Source organism: Hippopotamus amphibius, chromosome 15 (genome assembly GCF_030028045.1).
Source record: "Hippopotamus amphibius kiboko isolate mHipAmp2 chromosome 15, mHipAmp2.hap2, whole genome shotgun sequence".
Classification (NCBI taxonomy): Eukaryota; Metazoa; Chordata; class Mammalia; order Artiodactyla; family Hippopotamidae; genus Hippopotamus; species Hippopotamus amphibius.
The window spans coordinates 4,223,878-4,244,765 of record NC_080200.1 but is presented as its reverse complement, the minus strand read 5'-3'; the positions used below and the strand labels follow the sequence as shown (position 1 = coordinate 4,244,765).

Sequence of the window (20,888 nt, the reverse complement as noted above, 5' to 3'; positions counted from 1 at the left end):
TTCATTCACTTGTTTAGAATCAGGCACTGATTGTGAAGCCAAAGCAAACAAATAAAGGGATCGTTGTCATAGATCTTACATTGGTGGGAAATCACTTAAGAAATAAATACATAACAACGTGTTAGGATAAGGATGTTGCAGATTACAGCGTGTCATCAGTGTGGTAGGAAGGCCTGATTTCGATTCAGGCACTGATTGTAAAGCCAAAGCAAACAAATAAAGGGATCGTTGTCATAGATCTTACATTGGTGGGAAATCACTTAAGAAATAAATACATAACAACGTGTTAGGATAAGGATGTTGCAGATTACAGCGTGTCATCAGTGTGGTAGGAAGGCCTGATTTCGATTTGGGAGGGCAGGGTCAGCAGTCATCGCTGAGGAAGTGACATTTAGGCCAGAGTCTGAGTGATTAGTTTGCCTGGCCCTTGGAGCTCAGCTCTGGACTGGAGCAGTGGGACCTAGGAAGGCCCCGTGGTGGGACAAGGCTCGGGAACTGGGTGAGCGGATGAAGGCTGCTGTGAGGAGCTTGATGGCAGAGGGTTGGAAGCGGGAAAGGGCACAGACAGGGACCCTGGAGCTTCTTGTGGTGTCTGCTCTCACTTGGGCTTATCTGTCATTGGGAGTGATGCTGTCGCAAGAATAATGTCTGATGGGAAGGTCACATGACCCCATGGTTGGCTCAGCCCCTCACCTTGAGGAGAGGGGAGACAGCAAAGCTTTGTCTCTAACGTGAGAACTGACATATCCGTCCATCTCAGCAGAGGCTCTGGCCTCGTACGGGGTGCTTTGGACAAATCGGGGCTCCTCTGCGGGCTGGGCAGTGCTCCTCCATCCTTGCAGGCAGAGCACAAACGTCCAGGGTCTGCAGGGGCCCTCGGGAGCATGGATCCCCCTCACCATCTCACAGCTGGGTACCCTGAGGTCCAGAGAGAGGAGAGCACAGGTTCGTGTTGAGGCACTGAGTCAGGGGAGGTCAGAGCCAGAAGCCAGGGCTCCTTCATCTCAGGCTCTTTGCGTGTCCCAACCCTCACGTCTTGGAATGTCCTCTGGGAGCGTTTACATTGAACGGAAGTGTTTAAATAGTGTTTAAATCTGTGTCTTGCTCTGTGTTTTGTGTCTGTCCTGTTTCTTCTTGGATTCCTTGTGCCTGTTCATCTGCCTTTTTTGGGTTTTTTTTGTGTTTTCGATGTGGACCATTCCTTACGTCTTCATTGAATTTGTTACGATATTGCTTCTGTTTTGCGTTTTGGTTTTTTGGCCATGAGGCATGTAGGATCTTAGCTCCCTCACCATGGATCGAACCCGCACCCCCTGCATTGGAAGGCGATGTCTTAACCACTGGACCACCAGGGAAGTCCTTGTTTATCTGCTTGCTTTTGTATTATGTATTTTTTTTTACGATTTGTGGGTTATTAGCTGTATCTAGTATATGTAAGTAGTTTCTATTTTAGTTCCTTGAGGTGTAAAGTTGGGTTGTTTGTTGGAGATTTTTCTTGTTTCTTAATGTCGGCATTTGTTGCTCTGAACTGTTCCTTTAGAACTGCTTTTGCCGCATCTCATAGATTTTGGTATGTTATAGTTCCAGCTTCATTTGTCTCAAGGTATTTTTTGATTTATAATATCTGTCTCCCAGTGACTTTATACCAGTTCCCAAAGAGTATAAGAATTTTACAGCAGCACATGGCCAATTTTTCCCCACCAGCTTTTGTAATGTTATCTTGTGTTTTACTTCTATTTAGTAAAGCACATAACGCATTATCAGCTTTTCTTTGTGTGTTTTCTTGTTTTGTTTTAAGAAAGAAATGTGGGTTTTAGTTGCCCACGTGTGGTTACCATTGGGGGCTCTTTTTTTTCCTTTTTTGTTTATCCAGGTTCCCCTGGGTATCGTGCTCCTTCCTCCTTAAACATATCTTGTAGTGCAGCATCGTTGACATGAATTCTCGCAGCTTTGGTATGGCTGGAGAAGTTGTGCCTTTGCTTTTCTGGGTATAGAATTCAGGGTTGGCTGGTTTCCTCCAGGTGGTGCAGCCACTCCGCTCCTTCTGGCTTGCGTCCTTTCCAAGCAGCCGGCCGTCGTTCTCATCTTTGCTCCTTAGTGTCTGTGTGTCTTGTCTTTCTCTGGCTGCCTTCAAGATTTTCTCTTTACCACAGGTTTGGAGCAGTGTGCTGCTGCTGTGCTTTGGTTTCGTTGGTGAAGTTTTTTCCTGTGCTCTGTGCCTTTGAGGACTCTGCAAGCTGTCCCACGGATTGCTGTTGCTCTGATTTGTTTTTCCCCATCTTTTTTCTCAGTTTCATTTTGAATGGTTTCTCTTACTATGTCTTCAAGTTCCCTAAGTTTTTCTTCTGTCGTGTCTGCCCTCAGTCCCGTCTGGTGTAGTCTTTTCCAGAAATTCAGTTTGGGTATTTTTAAACATCTTCCATGTGCTTAGCTGATGTGCTCAGTTGTTGCTCTGCCTCTGGAACATAGAGGATATGGCTTTCCTTGTCCACTAGTCTTGTCATTTTGTCATTTTTGTTGACCGTTTCTCCTTCTCTGCACTGGAGCCGTGTCTTCCTGCTTCTCAGCTAGCCTCATTGTCTTTGATGGGGTGCCACATGATGTGACTTTCACCTTGTTGCGGTGCTAGTTCTTCCTCTGTCCCCATAAATGTCTTTGTACCTTTGCCTGGATGCAGTTCAGTCATTTGCTTCTTCTGAGGCGTGTTGTCAGGCTTCGGCAGTCAGGCCAGGGCAGCCTTTAGCTCCGGGCTAGCTCTGTCCACTCCTGAGGCTGCACCCTTCTGAGTACTCAGCCCGATGCCCCTGAGAATTACAGGCTCTTCCACTCTGGCTGGTGGGGTCACTCCGGTAACTGAACTGTTCATGGTCCCGCGTGAGCCCCGGGGGTTGTTGCCTCTGCCCATTACTGGTGGGTCTCTCCCTAGCCTGGGTGGTCACCTCACCGAAGTGCACGGTTGCGGGCAGCCCTCTCCTCTGTGGTAGTACTCGGAGTGCTTGCTGCCTTCCTCTCTGACTCTGAGCTCTTGTCTGTTCAGGGATGCTGCCCCTCACTCCCTCCTCCCTGCCCGACTGCAACTTCCAGGCGCTGCACCGGGGCAGTTACAGGAGACACCTCTCGGGTGTTCTCCCCTTGCAAGTGTCACCGTCCTAGGCGGCCTGCTGTCCGGAGTCTGAAAACCCTCATTGCCCACATTTCCTCCAGGTTTTTAGTTTCCGGCAGCAGGACGGTAAATGCTCGGTGCTCTGTCCTGGCTGGAAGTGGAAGCCCTCTCTGCACCGTGTCAGAGCTGTTCTCAGCCTGGGCCTGCACGAAATGGGGTGCGTTTCTGAGTCGATATCTCTGTAGCTTTCCATGGGAACTGTGGGATTGGAGAAAAAGGTCTGAGTGGGAAGGACTTTTCATTAATTAACAAGTTGTGGTTAATGAAGTCTGTCTTTAGTTTTTCCTGTTTGTATTTTGTCCCTGTGAGGGCTGATCTTATATCAGAAGCAGGTGTATTTTAATAGGTCAGGATTATTAGAACCACTTCAGTAACTCGTTATGAAGAACAACAGTTTCCAGAGAAGTAAAAACACAAGTGGAGGTGATTCTGACGATCAGTTAACTGCCAGTAATTTTTGACACGTAGTGTGGTTATTTGTATGAGAAAATAAGAGTATCCTTTCTCACCAAGGTTGTTGGGGCCAAAGTGGTGACCAATGCTCGCAGTCCTGGGGCCCGGTGCTACGGGTTTGTCACCATGTCGACATCTGACGAGGCCACAAAGTGTATCAGCCATCTCCACAGAACTGAGCTTCACGGAAGGATGATCTCTGTTGAGAAGGTGAGGCCATTCTTGCTGCTGTAACTCCCAGAGCTCACGGGCCATAAGACCTGGTCCCTAACCTGTTTTTATCTGTGTTGTATTTTAGGCCAAAAACGAACCTGCTGGGAAAAAGCTGTCTGACAGAAAAGAGTGTGAAGTGAAGAAGGAAAAATTATCTAACGTTGACAGACATCATTCTGTGGAGATCAAAGTTGAAAAGTAAAGTGCTTTTTAAAAAACCTTTCTCTTGGGAGGAGGGCAGGGGGCAGCCACAGGGTCACCAGCTCCTTATTTATATCTCGAGGGGGTTTTTGGCATCTTGCTGCCACTTAGTAGTTATGTCCAAACAAGTTAGGCGCCTGTTGAAAAAATAACACAGACCGAAAGATGCGTGAATGACGTGGGTTTGAGCTGCTTGGGTCCACTCACGCAGGGAGGTTTTCCAGGAGTGAGTGCTGCAGTACTGCGGGTCCAGAGTTGGTTCGGCCTGCAGATGTGGAACCTGGTTGGAAGGGCCGATTATGAAATTATATGTGGATTTTCGACTGCGTGGAGGGTCGGCACCCCAATCCCCATGCTTTTCAAGGGTCAGCTGTATTTTTACTTCATTCTTGACGTTCTGAACCCTTCCACAACCTCTTAAACCTTGGAATTGTTTCCTGATCCACATTGATTTTTGTGCAGTTCTTGCATTTTATCACAGCAACTGTAGAAGCCCAGTTTTGCAGAGACTGTGTCATGCAAAGGAATGTAGCTGATCTAATATTGAAATGAGTGACCATAGGCTAGTAGTTCACGCAGTGTCTGACAGATAGCGAGTGTTTCTTTGTTTCCCTGAGAAATTTAAAATATCCCAGGGCAGTTGTGAGTTCACCTGTCCTAGTGTACCTTGGCACCTTAGTTTGGGAACCACAGCTCTGAGGTATTTTTATAAAGGAGGTGATTTGCATTTTTTATCAAGATGAAAACAGGAACAGGTCTTTCAAAGCAGGCATTCTCTATTGATACTTGTATCAGAATTGTAGGTTTATCTTTTCGAAGAAGGTAGACTTTGTCGATGGGCCTGACGGTACTGTTCTCAGAATGAGGAGTGTCTGCCTTGAGTTTGTATTGTCAGCACAGTTTGTTTTCTTTTCTAGGTCCACTCACACTCTAAAAATTGAATCTTTTGCTGAGAAGATCAGTCTTACAGTAATTCCATTTTTCTGGGGCTTTTTGTGTTTTTTTTAATGTGAGAAAATTTATAGTTAAGTAAATATGCCTCTGGGTATCATAGTCATAAGTTAAACTTGGTTTTGAAAGATGTACTTGTCAAACTTCATTGTAGCCAACTTGGAATTTGTAAACCCGGGAGAAATGCATGTCAGATTAGCTTTTTGTATTTATGGGTGAGATGGTAATTTTATCAGCAACTTCTCCAAAGAGACACATCCTATTGGTAGTGCTAAAAACCCGTACTGGTGGAACATGGGGAGCTGTTGGGAGTTCCCGGTATTCTTAGCGTCTCGAGATGCATTGCTTACATTCATCTTCTGATCACAGAAGTGAGACATGTTTATGGGGAACGGAAGGGGATGTAATCACTAGTTAGCATGTGTCAGATGGTTTCCGCAGCCCCCGGAACGGTGCTGTGAGGTCTGTGCTCTGCGTGGAAGGGGAGAGAGCTCAGAAAGGAGCAGAGCCAGGCCAGAGGCGAGCAGGGGCTGAGTGCCCCCAGCACAGGGCCGTTTAACTGGCTCGTGACCTTAAGATGTTTGAAACCAAACTACTTTCAAGTGGTTTGTCTAGGAGGCTGAGTGTTTTTAAAGTTTGTTTTTAATCTTATTCTCTTCTTCAGTGAACACCCTCATTGACCTTTCGTTTTAAGAATTTCTAGGTTTGGTAGTCAGCCTGAGTGACATAGAGAAGCTTTTCCTGAAGTCTTGAATGAGAATTTTTTTGTTTTTTTGTTTTGTTTTGTTTTGGCTGCATTGGGTCATCTTTGCTGCGGTGCGTGGGCTTCTCAGTGCAGTGGCTTCTCTTGTTGCAGAGCCCAGGCTCTAGGCACGTGGACACAGTAGTTGTGGCGCACAGGCCTAGTTGCTCCGCAGCATGTGGTATCTTCCTGGACCAGGGATCAAAACCACATGTCCCTCATTGGCAGGTGGATTCTTAACCACTGCGCCACCAGGAAAGTCCCTGGATGAGTTTTTATGTAATTGTCGTTTGGAAAGTACACACAGATGTCAAGCGTAATCCCACTACCCAGGGCTGACACTTTTGGTGTATATTCCTCTGGGTTTTTTTCCTACATAGATATTTTTTAGAAATTGCTTTTTAGGGAATTCCCTGGCGGTTCAGTGGTTAGGATTCTGTGCTTTCACTGCTGAGGGCCTGGGTTCAATCTCTGGTCAGGGAACTTAAGATCCCGCAAGCCGCATGGTGTGGCCAAAAAAAAAAATTGCTCTGTAACTTAGTGTTATCAAGAAGTCCCTTTGTGTCTAGGTGCCATGTGAGTCCAGAAAAAGTAGGAAGGGTCTCCTTTCAAGACATTTTTTAGGTCTGCTGGGAGAGAACGGGTTCCGCCCCAGAACAGTGGGGCAGAACCCTCTCTCAGAAGCATGTCAGAGACGGTTCCTGGGGACTTTATTTGCAGTCACATAGTGCCCAGAAGCAGTCTCTAGTCTGTCAGAAGAGAACCTGGTAGATAACAGTAGGCTGTGGGGCAGCAGTCAGGACCCAGATCTGTGCGCGTGTCCACACAGCCTGACTGGCAGAGCATGCGGTGGAAGGCACACGAGGACCATCCCGCTGTGTCAGGCTTCAGAAACCTAGAGCATCGCTGTAGGGCGTCATGGTCACGGGAATATGCATGTGAAGCCAGGAGAGGCGGAGCCACGTGGTTGACAGTAAAGGCACTGGTGGTGGCTTTCACAGGATGGAGACGTCGTCTGTATCGAGAGGGTTTTGTGTTTTAGGGGGAAAGCAGTATGTTGCAAACATTGAGAATGATCAGTTCTGATAGATATAATGCATTATTATTATTTTTTATTTTGAAATTGAATATTTCTCAAATACAATTTTAAAGCTTCATGCTGTGGAAGTTTAGGAGGGAGGAAGTGTGAGCGGAGGGGCATCTGGGAGAGGTTTCCTCTGGCCTCCCGAGCTCTGCCTGGGTGGTGGGAAGACAGGGCAGGCGGGGCTTGTTAGCGGACCCCGTGGGGCCTGGCTTTCCTGTCAAGTGCGAGCTTGACTGCCAGGGACAAACAGCAGCAGGGAATGTGGGAGACGCGTTTGAATGGCAGCGATGGTTTATTTGCCTGCTTAGCCTGGAACGGCCTTCTGTTGAAACGGTACTAACAGTTTCCATATTTGCTGGCACCTCGTGTGCCATTTTACTTCCCCCAAAGTGTGCAAAACTTACCAGGTGCACTGTGGGGTGGGGGCCGGCGGGGGGGCCCACAACTTCATGCAGCAGGCACTGCCTGTCCTTGTACCTCTGTTCTATTTTATACTTTACTTTTTGGAAAAAATGTTTTTCCTACAAAACATAAAAATAATATTCCACAAATACAAAATGAAATATTTGATGTTAGTTTTTAACAAGCTTTCCTAGATAGGTGGCGTGTTTCTCGTGTTTGCTTCTGGGCCCGTTTACATACTGGTGTATCTAGCATTTTGGAAAGATACCCCACGAGCCTGCAGTTTCATCCGGCGTGTTTCTAGATGTGGTGGGTAACTTAAGTGGGAAGGGGCCGTATCTAAAGAGGGTATCATCAGTACCACGGTTTTCAAATAATTTCCCCCTCCAGCTGCCAGTGGTCAGGTTTGCTTTGTGTGGAAGTCTGGGTGAGTGTGAGCTGCTCCTGTGAGAATCTCAGGAACTCAAGTGTAACCATGTTTCTAAATAGAACGGTTATTAAGAAGGAAGAGAAGATGGAAAAAAAGGAGGAAAAAAAGCCCGAAAACATTAAAAAGGAAGAAAAAGACGAAGATGAGCTAAAACCAGGATCTGCAAATCGGTCCAGAGCCACCAGATCAGGTGATGCGAGTCTGTCGAGCGTTCACAGGAAGGGAAGAGGCAGTGAGGGCGACGGGTGGGTTGCGTGAGCCAGGGCCCAGTGGGCTCAGTGCCTTTGCTGAGCTGTGCTGTGCACAGGAAGCTCTTAGAGCCGCAGAGCCTCCGGTGATGAAGTGGCTGAAAGGAGTTTCTCTGCAGCATCAGAAATCTGGAGTGTTCCTGGTCGGGATCTGTGTTTATTGGTGGCTTAGTGGCCTGGGTGTTTGCTTTTCCTGAGTCTCTGGCAGAATAGAATGTGGGGTTTGCAAGAGCGAGGTGTCCTGGTTCCTGTGACTAATTCCATGCAGTTCCGCACGTGTCATCAAGTTTTTCCTGCATTTATGTTAAAACCAGATATAGTAAAAAAGAAAAAAAAAAATGTAGAGACAACTAAAACCTCAGAGCCTATACCCATCGAAGTAGCCGCACTTGGAGCATGCCACCTCTGTGGTCATTTTATAAAAGTTTATTGTGTGGTGCACCTTCAGGTTTGCATGAGGCTTCCCAGAACGTTTTGTGGAAAAAATAAAACCAACACACACACCCTCCCCCCCCCCGCCCCCATTAAAACAGAAACAAAACCCAACCATCTGGAGCCTTGGAATTTGGTATGGCACATTACAAGTTACATCTCAAGTGTTTGGGGTAATTTACCAGCAGTCTCAAGAGGAATGTGATTTTAAAATGTTCCTCAAGTATTGTAAATCTCCCTAAATCAGTAATTGTTCCGGTGGTTAGTGCCTGTTTATCGTGTCGTTGAGGGGAAGGCAGTGTGGAAGCCTTCATTGCGGTAGATGAATGAGGGGAGCCCACCTGTCTGGTGGGGCCCTCCGAGCTGGAGGGCCGTATCTGACTCAGAGCGCAGGGGCCTGGGCTCTGCAGAGCTCTCCAGAACGTGTGGGAGGAATACACGTCGCAGTGGGGGATCCTTGGAGCCACTGGGGTGTAGTGTGGGGGTGAAGGAAGCCCGAGGACGGGACCTGTTTGCACCCACATTGCAGAATGCATTTTGAGTCCCATCCATGCTGTAAGATGTGCGTGGATCACACGGCTTCATTCCAGATGAGTGGGGGCCTGTCGGGGTGCACCAGCCACCTCAGACCTGACGCGGCCGTGTCGGCAGTGCCGACTTTATATCCCAGCGGAGAGGAAGGAGGGGCGCCGAGGCTCCAGAGCTTATTAGCCGCGGTCAGTGGATGGCGGGTACCGCCTGCGGTCAGGAAGTGAGGGCGTCAGCATGTTTTCATAGATGGCTGTGTTTTTTCCTGAAGGAAGCAGAGGAACAGAACGAACAGTCGTGATGGATAAATCGAAAGGGGAGCCTGTCATCAGTGTGAAAACCACAAGCAGGTCAAAAGAGAGAGTAAGTATCGCTCCTGCCCTCCCCAGTGCGGCCAGTTCTCATGGAGGTGTAACAGCCTCTCCGCTTTGCGCTATGAGAACAACCTTGTTTCGCGTTGAAGATGTTAAGGTTCTTTGAAGTCCTCAAGAGGTGCGTTGATAACGATGTAGCGCGCACGTACAGGCGTGAGCTAGGTTCTGAAACTTACTTCAACACAGTGCTTTCCATAAACGTGCTGATCCTCTGCAAATCCTGTCAGGTTATCCCGTTTTCTAGAAGGAGAGTCGATTCACAAATTGGGTGGCATGGGCAAGACCCAGGGCTTATCAAGTCGCTGGCAGGCTCTGCTCTTTGGTGAGTCTAATTGCACTGTATTCATTTTCTTTAGTTGTTTTTCTGGTCTTCTGTTGAATTAACCAAAAAGAAAAGCAGAGTCCACCCTAAAACCGACGATCTTCCCTGTTATCAGACAGTGAGCTCCGTTGCTTACGTGCACTGCTGGACAAGCTAGTTGCTTCCCATTTTGTGTCTTCTACTCTGGAAGACAAAACGCTCTGCATCCCAGCTGAAAGGTTCTAACGAAAAGGATAACGAGGAGAGCAGGGCTCAGTGAGTGCAGAGCTAACAGTATCCATCCAAGAACACTTGGTGGTGTCGAGACTTAATTTTGAAAGGAACGTTTGGGTTCTATAAAGCAGCAGTTCCTAATGTTGTTTTTCCTCTGGGCTGTTGGAAAATCATAAAATACAGAGAAATCTAGAGATAAAAACCCAAAAAGGCCTATAATTTTACCATCCAAATAACTCCGATGTTAAAAAAATAAATAATAACGCAGGCCTGATTAGAACATACACATAGGTTAGGAAGACACGAGGTACGCAAAACAGAAGCCTGTGCTCTGCATGGGCTCCCCTCAAAGGGCGTTACACACGTAGCACACACGTGTATACTCTAAAACACCACGGGGAAGGGGTCTTCCTGTGACTTGCTGCCGTATACCTCTTTGTTTGTGATGTGTCGGAGAGCTTTATGTATTGAGGCATACAGTTCTGCTTTTTCTACTTTTTAAAAAAAATTTGAAATTTTTAAATAATTACAGATTCACAGGAGGTCATAAGAGATGGGACACAGGTCCCAGGAACCTGTCACCTGGTTTCATCCATTGTTTCTGCCTCGTGGGACTGTGTAGCACAGTCGTGAAGCGAGGGAGGTGGCGTTAGGGGTGGGGTGTGGACGTTTTGTCACCAGTGTAGGTTTGTGTCCCTCCAGCACAGTCCAGGTGCAGGACTCGTCCATCAGGACAAAGGTCTCCTCCTTGGTACCCTTTTACCGTCACACCCACCCCACCAGCTCCTCCCCAGGGCTGGGACACCTCTGACCTTTTGTCCATTGCCGGCACGTTGCTGTTGTGAGGAGGTGTAGAAGTGGAGTCATGCAGCCGTGCCCTTGAAATTGGCCTTTTCCCTCAGCGTGGTGTCCCTGAAACCCACCTGGGCGGCGGTGTTTGTCCTTTTCCTTGTAAAGCTCGCGTCATTCAGCTTATGGACGCACCTTGATGGTTCTTAGCCAGCCCCCCAGTGATGGGCCCTTGGTTGTGTCCACATCCCCTGTTGGAACAGCTGCAGAGCCTCATGTGCGTGCGTGGCTCTTGGCGGTGCTGCTCCAGAGCTGCCAGCATGTCGTCATGCTGACAGGTCCTGTCGGAGCACCCTTCAGACAGGTCAGGAAGATACTGGCGTTCATTGAGTGCGTAGCGTGTGCCAGGCCGCTGGGAGGTGGCCGAGGCCGGGCTGTGGACCTGGAGTCTGATTCGGGGCCTCCGCCACCGTGCTGACCTCCCCACCAGATCCCATCGGGAACATAGGGCTTCTGTCCTTCCCCCCTCCAGCCTGCAGTGTGTGATCAGACTCTCAGCTCTCCCCTTCTTGAGGGTCACTGTGATGTTCTGGGGTTGCAGATCCATCCTTGTAATCTGTCCTCTGTGTCCCCCTCCTCCCCCCACCCCCCCTTCAGTAAAGTATTTCATTATGACCTTTGCTTACATTTCTTTTGGGTTGCTTTGTCTTTCACTGTTGCATTTGCCCCTCTGCAAGCTAATTAAGAAAATAAGCTGAGACACTTTTTAAAAAAACGTCTCTTGGGCCCCTTCCCTGGAGATTCTGAGGTGGCGGGTCTGCAGGAGGCCCTGGGTTCTGAGCTACGTAAAAACTTCCTGGGAGAGTGTGCTTGTGGCCCGCTGGGGAGTCTCAGCCTTTGAGAGCCTCCGTAATGGGAGTCGGAGGTCCGCGTTTCCCCCTTCTCCTGGGGGTGGAAGAGCGTGGACTCTGCCCACTACCACTTTCTCCCTTATCAGGAGTGCTGTACATTCAGGTGCCTGTGGCTTGTTCTGTTTGAGGCCACCTGCCTGAAGCCTGAGCCAACAGTTGAGAAGTGAAAACACAGCCCTGCTCCAGCTGTCTGTCCGGACAGCTGCTTCCAGCACTTTCCCGCTGAGCGCAGGGGTGTCTGTGGTGTTGAGTGCATGTGCCCCGGGCCTCAGGGGAGCTGCATTTTGCTTTAGGTAATGCAGAGCACTTGGCTCTGCTGCTCCAGAATGACGGTTGAGGTTCCACCTTTTCTCTTCTGTTAATGCCCTTGCTTTGCAAGGTTTGAAAGCAAGACTCTAGCGGCGTGGCTCAGCTGTGGTGTGAGGTGGCCTGTGCTGGGGCCTCCCATAAACCGTGTGGGACCAAAGGATCTTTGTCTCGTCCGATGTGCACACGTAGCTTGCATCGGGCATTTGTGGTCATCATTTTTCTAACGTTAATAAACCAATTTTGGTAAACAGAGCTCAAAGAGTCAGGATCGCAAATCAGAAAGCAAAGAGAAGAGAGACATCTTGTCGTTTGATAAAATCAAAGAGCAGAGGGAACGAGAGCGCCAGAGGCAGCGGGAACGGGAAATCCGAGAGACCGAGAGGCGGCGGTGAGTGGGGGTTGCGCAAGGCCGGCGGGTCAGTGGTCTCCTCTCAGGGTGGTTGCCCTGCCTCCCCAGCGAGTCGCCTGTGGCCTGGGCTCGCTGGCCTCCTATGTATTTCCCCTGAGACCAAAAGGCAGGGGTTCACACTGGCCCGTGGCAGTCCCGTGATATCCGTCAGCACCCGTTTCTGCTCGGCCGCATCTCCTCTGGCTGAAGTTGCACCCTGGCCCGGGCAGCAAGTGCACCCACCTGCCTGTGGCTTTGATAGAAGGTTCTGCAGGGTTGAGGCCTCAGTCTTTGCCCCCAAACCCTTCCATGTGAATTAGATCAGCACGGCAACCCAGGAACGGGCTGGCCTGTTAGAGCTGTGATTCACAGCCTCGCTCCTGAAACGTCTGCGTTCCGTGGCGTTTTCAGGCAGCAGCGGTCCCACGGCGATTCTGTGCCCTTTTGCTGAGGAGATGGTTTGTCGAAGCAGGCCTGTCTTTCCTGTTTCCACGTTCTGCCGTTTCACACTGGGATGTCTAGAGCTCTTTCATCATTTTCTCTCAAATACTGCCCAATTGAAGTTGCTGTGATATGTTTCGGAAATTTCTTTCTAAAACAGTGTGACTTCAGCCTCTGCATTTGGGGTTTAGAAAGCAAAACTTTCTTGATCCATTTGGAGATGTTTTGCTTCCAGTTGGCTTGCCCTTGGTTTGGATCCTTCCCAGGCACCGCGGGGGGGCGGGGTGAGGAGAGCAGAGGGGGTGTCCCTAGTCCCCGCTCAGCACCCAGTATGTCCCCTTCGCTGGTGCCTGGCCCACACCTTCTTAGGTCCCTTCAAAATGATGTGCTCATTAAAAATACAGCCTTGTAGAGGGAAAGGGTGACAACAGGACGGCGTTGATGGTCCCTCCACAGGGAAAGCTGCTATCATCTGTCTCCAGGGTTTTCTCCGTGCCCAGCAGCTTCAGAGTAGCCATCGTCCTTTGCTTTTCTTACTTTTCTGCCCTTTACTTACTGTGGCTTCGTTCTGGTGCTCTTTGAGCCACGTCTTCCTGGTCTGGACCTGAGGCTCTGTGTCTTCTCACCGCCATCCCCTCCCAGCGCTCCCCGGCTTTGCTGTCTGGATAAAGGGAAGGTGTGGAGGTTGGGATTTCTGGCAGCTTGGGGAGCCGCTCAGGGAGCTGGTTCGTGCCTGCCGTCTAGTAGCCGGTGGGGGTGGGGGGCAGCCCGCTCACACCCTGCAGCTGGGAGTTTCCGGGCCCCTTGTGAGGCTGCCATCGCCTCCGTGGCCGGCCGGGCGCCACCGTGTCGGGAAGTCAGCGTACGTCCTGTGTCTCCAGAGAGCGGGAGCAGCGCGAGCGGGAGCAGCGCCTGGAGGCCTTCCAGGAGGGCAAGGAGAAGGCGCGGCTGCAGCGGGAGCGCCTGCAGCTCGAGCGCCAGCGCCAGCGCCTGGAGCGGGAGCGGCTGGAGCGCGAGCGGCTGGAGCGGGAGCGCGAGCGCGTGGAGCGGGAGCGCCGGAAGGAGCAGGAGCGCATCCAGCGGGAGCGCGAGGAGCTGCGGCACCAGCAGGAACAGCTGCGCTACGAGCAGGAGCGGCGGTCGGTGCTCCGGAGGCCCTATGACCTTGGGCGGTACGGCCCGGCTGGGGGTGGGGGGTGGGGGGTGCTTCCGCTGAGGCTGGGAGAGCCGCCCCGGCTCCTGTCTGTCTTAGTGTGGGGAGGCCGACGTCTCCCAGACAGAGCCCGCGCCACCGGCCGCCTGGGCGGGACTCGGTGCTGCCACCTCCGTGGCCCGTGCTGCGGTTTCTCCCCGGCCGAGTGACTCTGCGGAGTCTTGCTCGTTACTACTCGCTGGAGGCTTTGCGATGCTTCCGCCCAGGCCGCCCCGTGGCTCCTGGTGAAGCGTGACCGCCGTCTGGTGGGTAGGAGACCCCCAGGCACATGTTAGGCTGCGCGGGCTCCCGTGTCCTCCTATAGGGAGAGGCACGGAGCCGGCGCTGTGGAGAAGGAGATCGCTTCCCGCTCAGGAGGTTTATTGCTCTCCAGCTTCTCTGAGCTGCCTAACTGACAGTCACCCGTCACCCCACCACCCATGAGCCTAATTTCCTGGTAAAAATCGGGAAGAAGGTAATTGGATTACCATCCTGAGTTGTATGTAGTTCGCGATCACCTGATAGGATTCCCTTTGCTTCTGCAAAGCTCCGAGGGAGGCTCAGGTTAGAAGACGAGGAGGTGGAAACGTGGCCGCTTGGAACGTAGTTCCAGGAGAATCAAATATTTCATTTCACTGGCATTTGAGCTCATGTGGGGATCAAGGTATTAACAGGCTTGTGATACAATTAGCTCACAGCAAGCCTATTTTCAGGATTGTCAGATGAGAGCGCCAGTGTGCCTTTTGGCAGTTTGGGGGATTTTAATTTATCAAATCAAAGCGATAATGATTGAATGTTTAGAGATCAGCCCTGCAGGACATTTTAAGTGATACTGGGTCTGGAGAGAGAGCTCTCCTCCCCACCTCTGCCCTCTTTTTTCTCCCTTGCATTCTCTTTCATAAATGAAATTTGCATCCTTTTTAAAATAAAAAACAGGCGAGATGATGCCTATTGGCCAGAAGGAAAGCGCATGGCCATGGAGGACAGGTACCGCCCAGACTTCCCTCGGCCTGATCACCGTTTCCACGACTTTGACCACCGCGACCGGGGCCAGTACCAGGAGCACGTGGCCGACAGGTCAGTGCCCCGCCCCACTCCTCCATCAGGGATCCGTCCCGTCTCTCCTGTTAACGTCTGCGGCACTTGTGAGGTTCCTCGTGGGTGCCTCTGACCACCACACACGGGGTTTAGCAGCAGACCTTGAGCAGGACGTTGAAATCCATGGTCACGTGTGGCATCTTCGCTTTTCTAGGGGCAAGGCACCTCAGAGCACGTTTCATGCACTGTCCTCTTAGGACAGATGGGCCCTGGGCAGGACCTGAGCCTCTGCTTCCCCCACGCTCGGCTCTCTTGGGGGTGGCCCCGGGCTCTAGGTTTCACAGCTCCCTGGGGGTCTCCACGGCTGCCCATCCTCCCTGTCTCTCCCACCGGTTTGCACCGCTCTGGAGCACAGGGCTTTGAGAAGGGCGTGTCCCTCATAGAGGTGAGGAAGCAGTTTAGAGAGAGGCTGTGACCCGCCTGAGCCACCTGTAGGGGTCACTCAGCAGCACACGGCCGCGCCAGCCCCGCGGAGAGCTGACTGCGGACCGTGGCAGAGGTCCTGTCAGGCCTGCTTTGCGTTTAGAGGGTCTGGGTTGGGGTTCTGTTTGTTTCTTTGCCGGTGCCTTTTTAGTGAAAACTCTGTCTTGTTTATTAGGCAGCCCTCGATTTTCCAGTTTAAGGATTCTCTCTCCTTAGGCTTCTCCTCATGCTCCCCTGGGCTGCATGTCCTCGAGCTGTTTCACCGCTCATTAGCTCTTCCGTAAGGGAAGGGAGAGCCGAGGAGAGACAGGCTGAGAAGCCACTCACTCGTTTCATTAATTATGGCTGGAATGTGTTTCAGATGTGGTGTGAGTCCCGTGTGTTGGGTCAAACCAGAGGTTAGGGACCCGCCGAGGCTTATTACCTGACTCGTCACCCGCATTGGCTCCACGGTGTGGGGCTCTACTTCTGAGAGCCCTCTGAGGGGTTTCAGTTCAGGAAAGCTTTCATTCCCATCATCTCGGCATCCAGCTTACTCCCACCCCCAGGGGAAGCTGCAGGCCAGCCTTTTTTTTTTTCCAGGCTAGGAAATTGCAATTCTCATGTGGTAAAAGAGGATGAGTTACCCCAATTGTGGAACTCTCTTGTGTGGTCTGCAGCAATGTTGTAATGAGATATTTCTCTGTTGCAGGAGGGAAGGTTCAAGGTCAGTGATGGGGGAGCGAGATGGGCAGGTGAGTGAAAGCCAGACAGCAGTCTGGGGGGTGGCCTGCTTCTGTGGGGGTGGGCGGGACGTGGAGATGCAGGTTCTGGCTGGTGAGTAGGTGTGCACGGAATTGATCGGTTAGTGAGTGTCGTTTAAATGCATAGCGCTTGTTCTTCATTTTATTCAGTAGAAACTGAATAAAGAGATACTGGTTGGCTGCTTGTTTAGAGTGCCTTCGAGTCTGGGCACTGTAGGATGCCCCAGATGGGGCTGTAGCAGCCTGGTAGCGGGTCATTTAGCTCATGTTTTGGAGCATCCATGTGTGTCGGGTACTGGGGTGAGTCCTGGTGTCTTATGGTCTGCGAGTGCCCTGTGAGGGGTTCCTAGGGTGTCAGCTGGGAGAAAAGCAGAGGCTTCCACAAGAAAGGAAGGGGACGGCATCAGAATCATGGTTTTTTAAAATAGGGCTGTGGGTTTTGAGAGAATATTATATCCTCTCTAGCTCCCCAGGTGTGCTGGCTTCCTGAGCACAGACTTGGTTGGCCAGCGGTACTGAACCATTCCTGCCTGCAGTACTTCCCTCGGGGCCTCTGTAGTACTGTGAGCAGAGGGTCTGAGGGTGCTGGCCTGCTCTGGGGGTGTGGGAAGGGCCCTCCTGTCACTAGCAAGGAGCAAGTGTCCTGACTCTTCTCAGTGGACCCTAAAACGTGGGGCTTTCCACATTCGCAGGGCGGGAGGGCCCTTCGCGTGGCACCAGTGAGGGAGCTTTAGGGGTGCTTGGGGTTCTCAAGTGAGGAGGGGATCAGGAAGTGTCAGAAGGGGCCTGGGCGGGTCCCCTCGGGTGGTTGGGGGTGGTGAGCTTCACCCCAGCCCACCGAGGCAGGGTCTGCAGGTTGGCAGGACCGGCTGGAGTCGCCCTGTCCCTCTTGTGCCTTCCAGCACTACTCAGACGACCGCCACGGCCACGGAGGACCGCCAGAGCGCCATGGCCGCGACTCCCGAGACGGCTGGGGGGGCTATGGCTCCGAAAAGAGGATGAGCGAGGGCCGGGGGCCACCACCTCCACCCAGGTTAGCGGGCAGGCTACGGTGGGGCCGGGCATCGCTGTCCTCGCCTGGTCACAGTTGGCTTCTCTGCAAGTGAACCGGGTGTGTGTGTACCTGCCAGGTCGCCTGCAACGGCCCCTCCCGGCCCGACGCGGCCGGCATCACCCCTAGGTGTGAGTGTCCCCTTCAGTAGTAAAAAAGCTTTATCCCACCCCACCCCCAGAGTTGTCTTTAGGTGTCTGTAAGGCCGACGTCACAGCTACCAGAAGTTTCTCCCCTATCTCTAGGTGGGTTTCCGGGTGTTGATTGAGGACTAGGGTGCCAGTCTGTTAGATTGAGAGTGTTCTTTCCTGAGCAGCCTAGTTAGCACTGGGCCCTTCCGTGTCATCTCGTCCTCTGTGCCTTAAATTTCAGCGGGGGAGCTCCTGCTCTGACAGGCTGTGCTGAGCAGCGTCACCGGGTGGCTGGGCGGCTGTCACCCGACGGCAGGCGTTGCATGCACAGGGGTGCACTCACACTTGCAGACCGTGGGGCGGGCGTCCTGCTGGCTTCCTGGTCCTGGGCTTCGGAGTGGCGGTTGCCAGCAGGCAGTGCCCTCATCCTTCCACACTCAGCCTGGGTCCCGGAGGCTTCCCTGCAGGCCTCCAAGGGCTGCTGCCACCCGCACGTGCGAACTGTGTTTGGATTTTCATCTCTCAGGGTTTCTGTCTAAAAGCTTTTTTAAACAGCTTTTTTGAGAGGTAATTCACATGCTGTGCCGCTCACTCATGTAAAGTGTACAATCCAACAGCTTTCAGTTATTCATGGAGCTGTGCGTCCACCACCATCCATTTCAGAGCATTTCCACCACCCCCAAAGGAAGCCCCCACGAGCAGTCACTCCCCACCCCCCTGGCAGCCACTAGCCCACTCTCTACCTCTGTGGAGCTGCCTGTTCTGGACGTTTCACATAAGTGGAATCACACTGTGTCCTTCCTTCTGTGTCTGGCGTCTCTCACTGAGCACTGTGTTCTCAAGGTGTGTCCATGTGGTGGCGAGTGTCGATGCTTTGCTCCTTTTCAAGGTTGATTAGTATCCCAGGGTGTGGGTGGACCACGTTTTGTTTATCCGTTCATTAGTTGACGGACACTTTGGTGGTCTCCACTTTGGGACTGTTAGGGAGTCACGCTGCTCAGAACATTGGTGTACAAGTTTTTGTGTAAATGCACGTTTGCTGGTCTCCTGGTTAGACACCTCAGAGTGGGATTGCTGGGTCACGTGGTTGCTCTGTGTTTAACCTCTTAAGGAAGCACTATGTTGTTTTCCAGCCAGACTGCACCATTTTACATTCCCACCAGCCTGGTGCGAGAATCCTTGTTCCTGCACCTCTCCACCGATGCTTGTCATCGTCTGTCTGTTTGGTAGCGGCCGCCCTAATGGGGGTGCGGTGGCACTGATGTTAGCTGTGCTCGACGCCTGCTCCTGTGGTTACTGGCCGTGTGTGTATCTTTGGGGAAATGTCTGTTGCCGTTCTTTGCCCACTGCTCTCAGAAACCCCCACAGTGGGGCACGATCCCGCCATAGCCTCCCCTTAGAGGCACCATGGGACCGTTGTGTGTCTGCCTTTTGTTTTGGCAAAGGGGTGGCCGTGACTGGGCGGAGCACAGCCAGAGGCTGGAGGAGCATCAGGAGCGCACCTGGCCGGGCACGGTGGACGCCGGCACGGCAGGCAGGGAGCACTTGCGGTGGCAAGGTATGGGTTGACCCCGACCTGCAGGTTGGGGAGGGCCACTCAGGGAGGGGCGGTCACAGTCCCAGAACATTCCAGAGGGCCAGCCTCCCCCAGCTTTCCCAGGGCTTCCAGGCATTTCCAAGAAGGGAGTGGGTGCAAACTCTTTCTTCTCTTCCAGGTGGTGAGAGGGGCCTGTCTGGGCCCTCAGGCCCAGGGCACGTGGCAAATAGGGGCGGAATATCGGGGTAAGAAGTTTTGTCCATGGATAAAGTGTATTTGTTCCCGCTTCTCACTTCCCACTTCCTCTCCCTTTTTGCATGCTTGATTAACTTGCTGGGTCAAACATTTTAAAAACAAACCCCCAAAGGTGCTCTTGGCAACTTATGCAGCTAACACTTGTCCCCGGGATGCAGCCTGTGGTGCTGGTTTTTGTCACGTAGAAAAAGCCAAGGGCTCTAAAGGCCACAGAGCCTTATGCTGCGAGGTGATATGATGAGAACACAGGTGCTGCTGGGGCCAAACGTGTACCTTTGTTCGCAGGCGAGGTGGCTTTGCACACGGCGGCGGGCACGCCCAGGGTCACGTGGTGCCCGCCGGAGGCCTCGACGGTGGAGGACTGGCCGGCCAGGACCGGGGCAGCAGGGTCCCGCACCCCCACCCCCACCCGTACCCCCACTTCACCCGCCGCTACTAGACCCCACCCACTCCACGTGTCCTGGTAGGCGGCCAGATGTACTGTTGAATCTCTTAGCCAGAGTTACTTTGAACTTGTGGAATCTTTTAAGAAACAGAAGCAAATCCTGCCACCATGTTGTAGCTCAATACAATGTGAATTCACTTTTTTTTTTTTTTTAATAAATGTGTTCTTGTTCTGCCATTTTTAAGACAAGGTTTCTGTTAACAAGGCATTCCATTTTCCATTAATAAAAGTTTATGGTTCGCACCTGTGCGTGTGTGTCAGTGATTACAGAGCAGAGAGGAGTGTCAGCTCTCGGCGGCACTGGTTTTGTTCGGGTAGCAGAGGCTGGCTCATGTCCCTGAGTCCTCACAGCTCCCTGTGAAGTGGGGTGTCCATCTCACCACCTTACGGGTGAGGAAATGGGCGCAGGGGTCAGATCTTTCGCCCAGAGTCCTAGAGTACATGGCAGCGCTGGGATAGGAAATAGGAACTTTTCCCTGAGGGGAGGGGTGTGTGCATGATGGGCCTGGGACCGGTCACTTCCCTCCCATCCCGGGGTGCCTGGGGGGCTGTCCAGCAGTGGTGTGCAGTTTAGGGGTCTGGCTGAAGGGCCGGGATGGGGTAGCCCATGCCTGGCGCCAGCCCGGTGATACCCGATCCACCCGTTTTTCTGAAAATGCAACTTTGCAGGTGAAATCTCATTTGTCATTATAAGCAGCAGCAATCTTCTCCGTGAAAGACCCCTGGCTGGCCAGAGGGGTCGTCTCTTCCCCTGGAAGGATCGTTGCTGCCCAAGCAGAGCTGGGGTTGTCTGGACAGGGACTGGGTGACTGCAGGCGTGTTGGGGCAGAAGAGCGGCCCAGCCCATCTCACAAATGAGGTGGCCTGATGGCCGCAAGGCTGACTCGGGGGCCTGCACAGGGGCCTGGGGACAAGAGGGAGGGCTCCCTTCCTGCGAGTCTCAGCCCTGGACCCTTGTGGTCTGGACCGGCGTGTGAAGAGTTAACCCGTGCACCGCCTGCTGGGAACCTGATTCCCTTCCTCCCCTCCCTCCATAACTAGGACAGCCACCCCACAGGCTCCAGAACAATTGCCAATTCTCCTGGAGTCCCCCATGTTCCCGCTGGGGTGTTTAGTTTGAAAAGAGCAATCTGAAAACCCTACCCAGTTTGCCTCCGAAGCCCGCGCTTGAAAGGCAGGCCGGCGCTGGCCCTCCTGTCCTGTCTGTTTAAATTGCCCAAATAAACACCTCCAGCGCTTCCCTCACCGCAGGGGATTTTAGAGTCATTTTCCAATGACAAGTTGATGGGACGCCCGTCTCCATGGTGCATTTGGGGCCAGTGTGGCATGTTTTCTCCTGTGCAGAGAGCCTCGTCCCCCCACCCCACAAACTAGTCTAGGATTGGGGTCCAGGCGTTCTGAGTTGGCCAAGAGAAGCCA

At 52.2% G+C, this 20,888-nt stretch overlaps 1 protein-coding gene across 6 annotated transcripts in view; it reads left to right on the top strand.

The window, feature by feature from the left end:
• Positions 1-19,696, top strand: part of SAFB2 (scaffold attachment factor B2) — a 32,825-nt gene extending 13,129 nt beyond the window's left edge. For 2 of the 6 annotated variants that reach the window (XM_057709805.1, XM_057709801.1), the window contains 12 exons: positions 3,677-3,826; positions 3,915-4,027; positions 7,699-7,829; positions 9,119-9,210; positions 12,017-12,153; positions 13,476-13,766; positions 14,723-14,863; positions 15,999-16,041; positions 16,953-17,083; positions 18,678-18,790; positions 18,948-19,014; positions 19,310-19,695. In XM_057709805.1, coding sequence (XP_057565788.1) covers positions 3,677-3,826; positions 3,915-4,027; positions 7,699-7,829; positions 9,119-9,210; positions 12,017-12,153; positions 13,476-13,766; positions 14,723-14,863; positions 15,999-16,041; positions 16,953-17,083; positions 18,678-18,790; positions 18,948-19,014; positions 19,310-19,463 — 1,563 coding nt within the window. In that variant the 3' untranslated portion in view covers positions 19,464-19,695. Of the gene's footprint in view, positions 1-3,676; positions 3,827-3,914; positions 4,028-7,698; positions 7,830-9,118; positions 9,211-12,016; positions 12,154-13,475; positions 13,767-14,722; positions 14,864-15,998; positions 16,042-16,515; positions 16,614-16,952; positions 17,084-18,677; positions 18,791-18,947; positions 19,015-19,309 lie in introns of those variants that run through there. The other 4 variants (XM_057709803.1, XM_057709804.1, XM_057709807.1 and 1 more) reach the window with 4 other exon arrangements.
• The last annotated feature ends 1,192 nt before the right edge of the window (positions 19,697-20,888 follow it).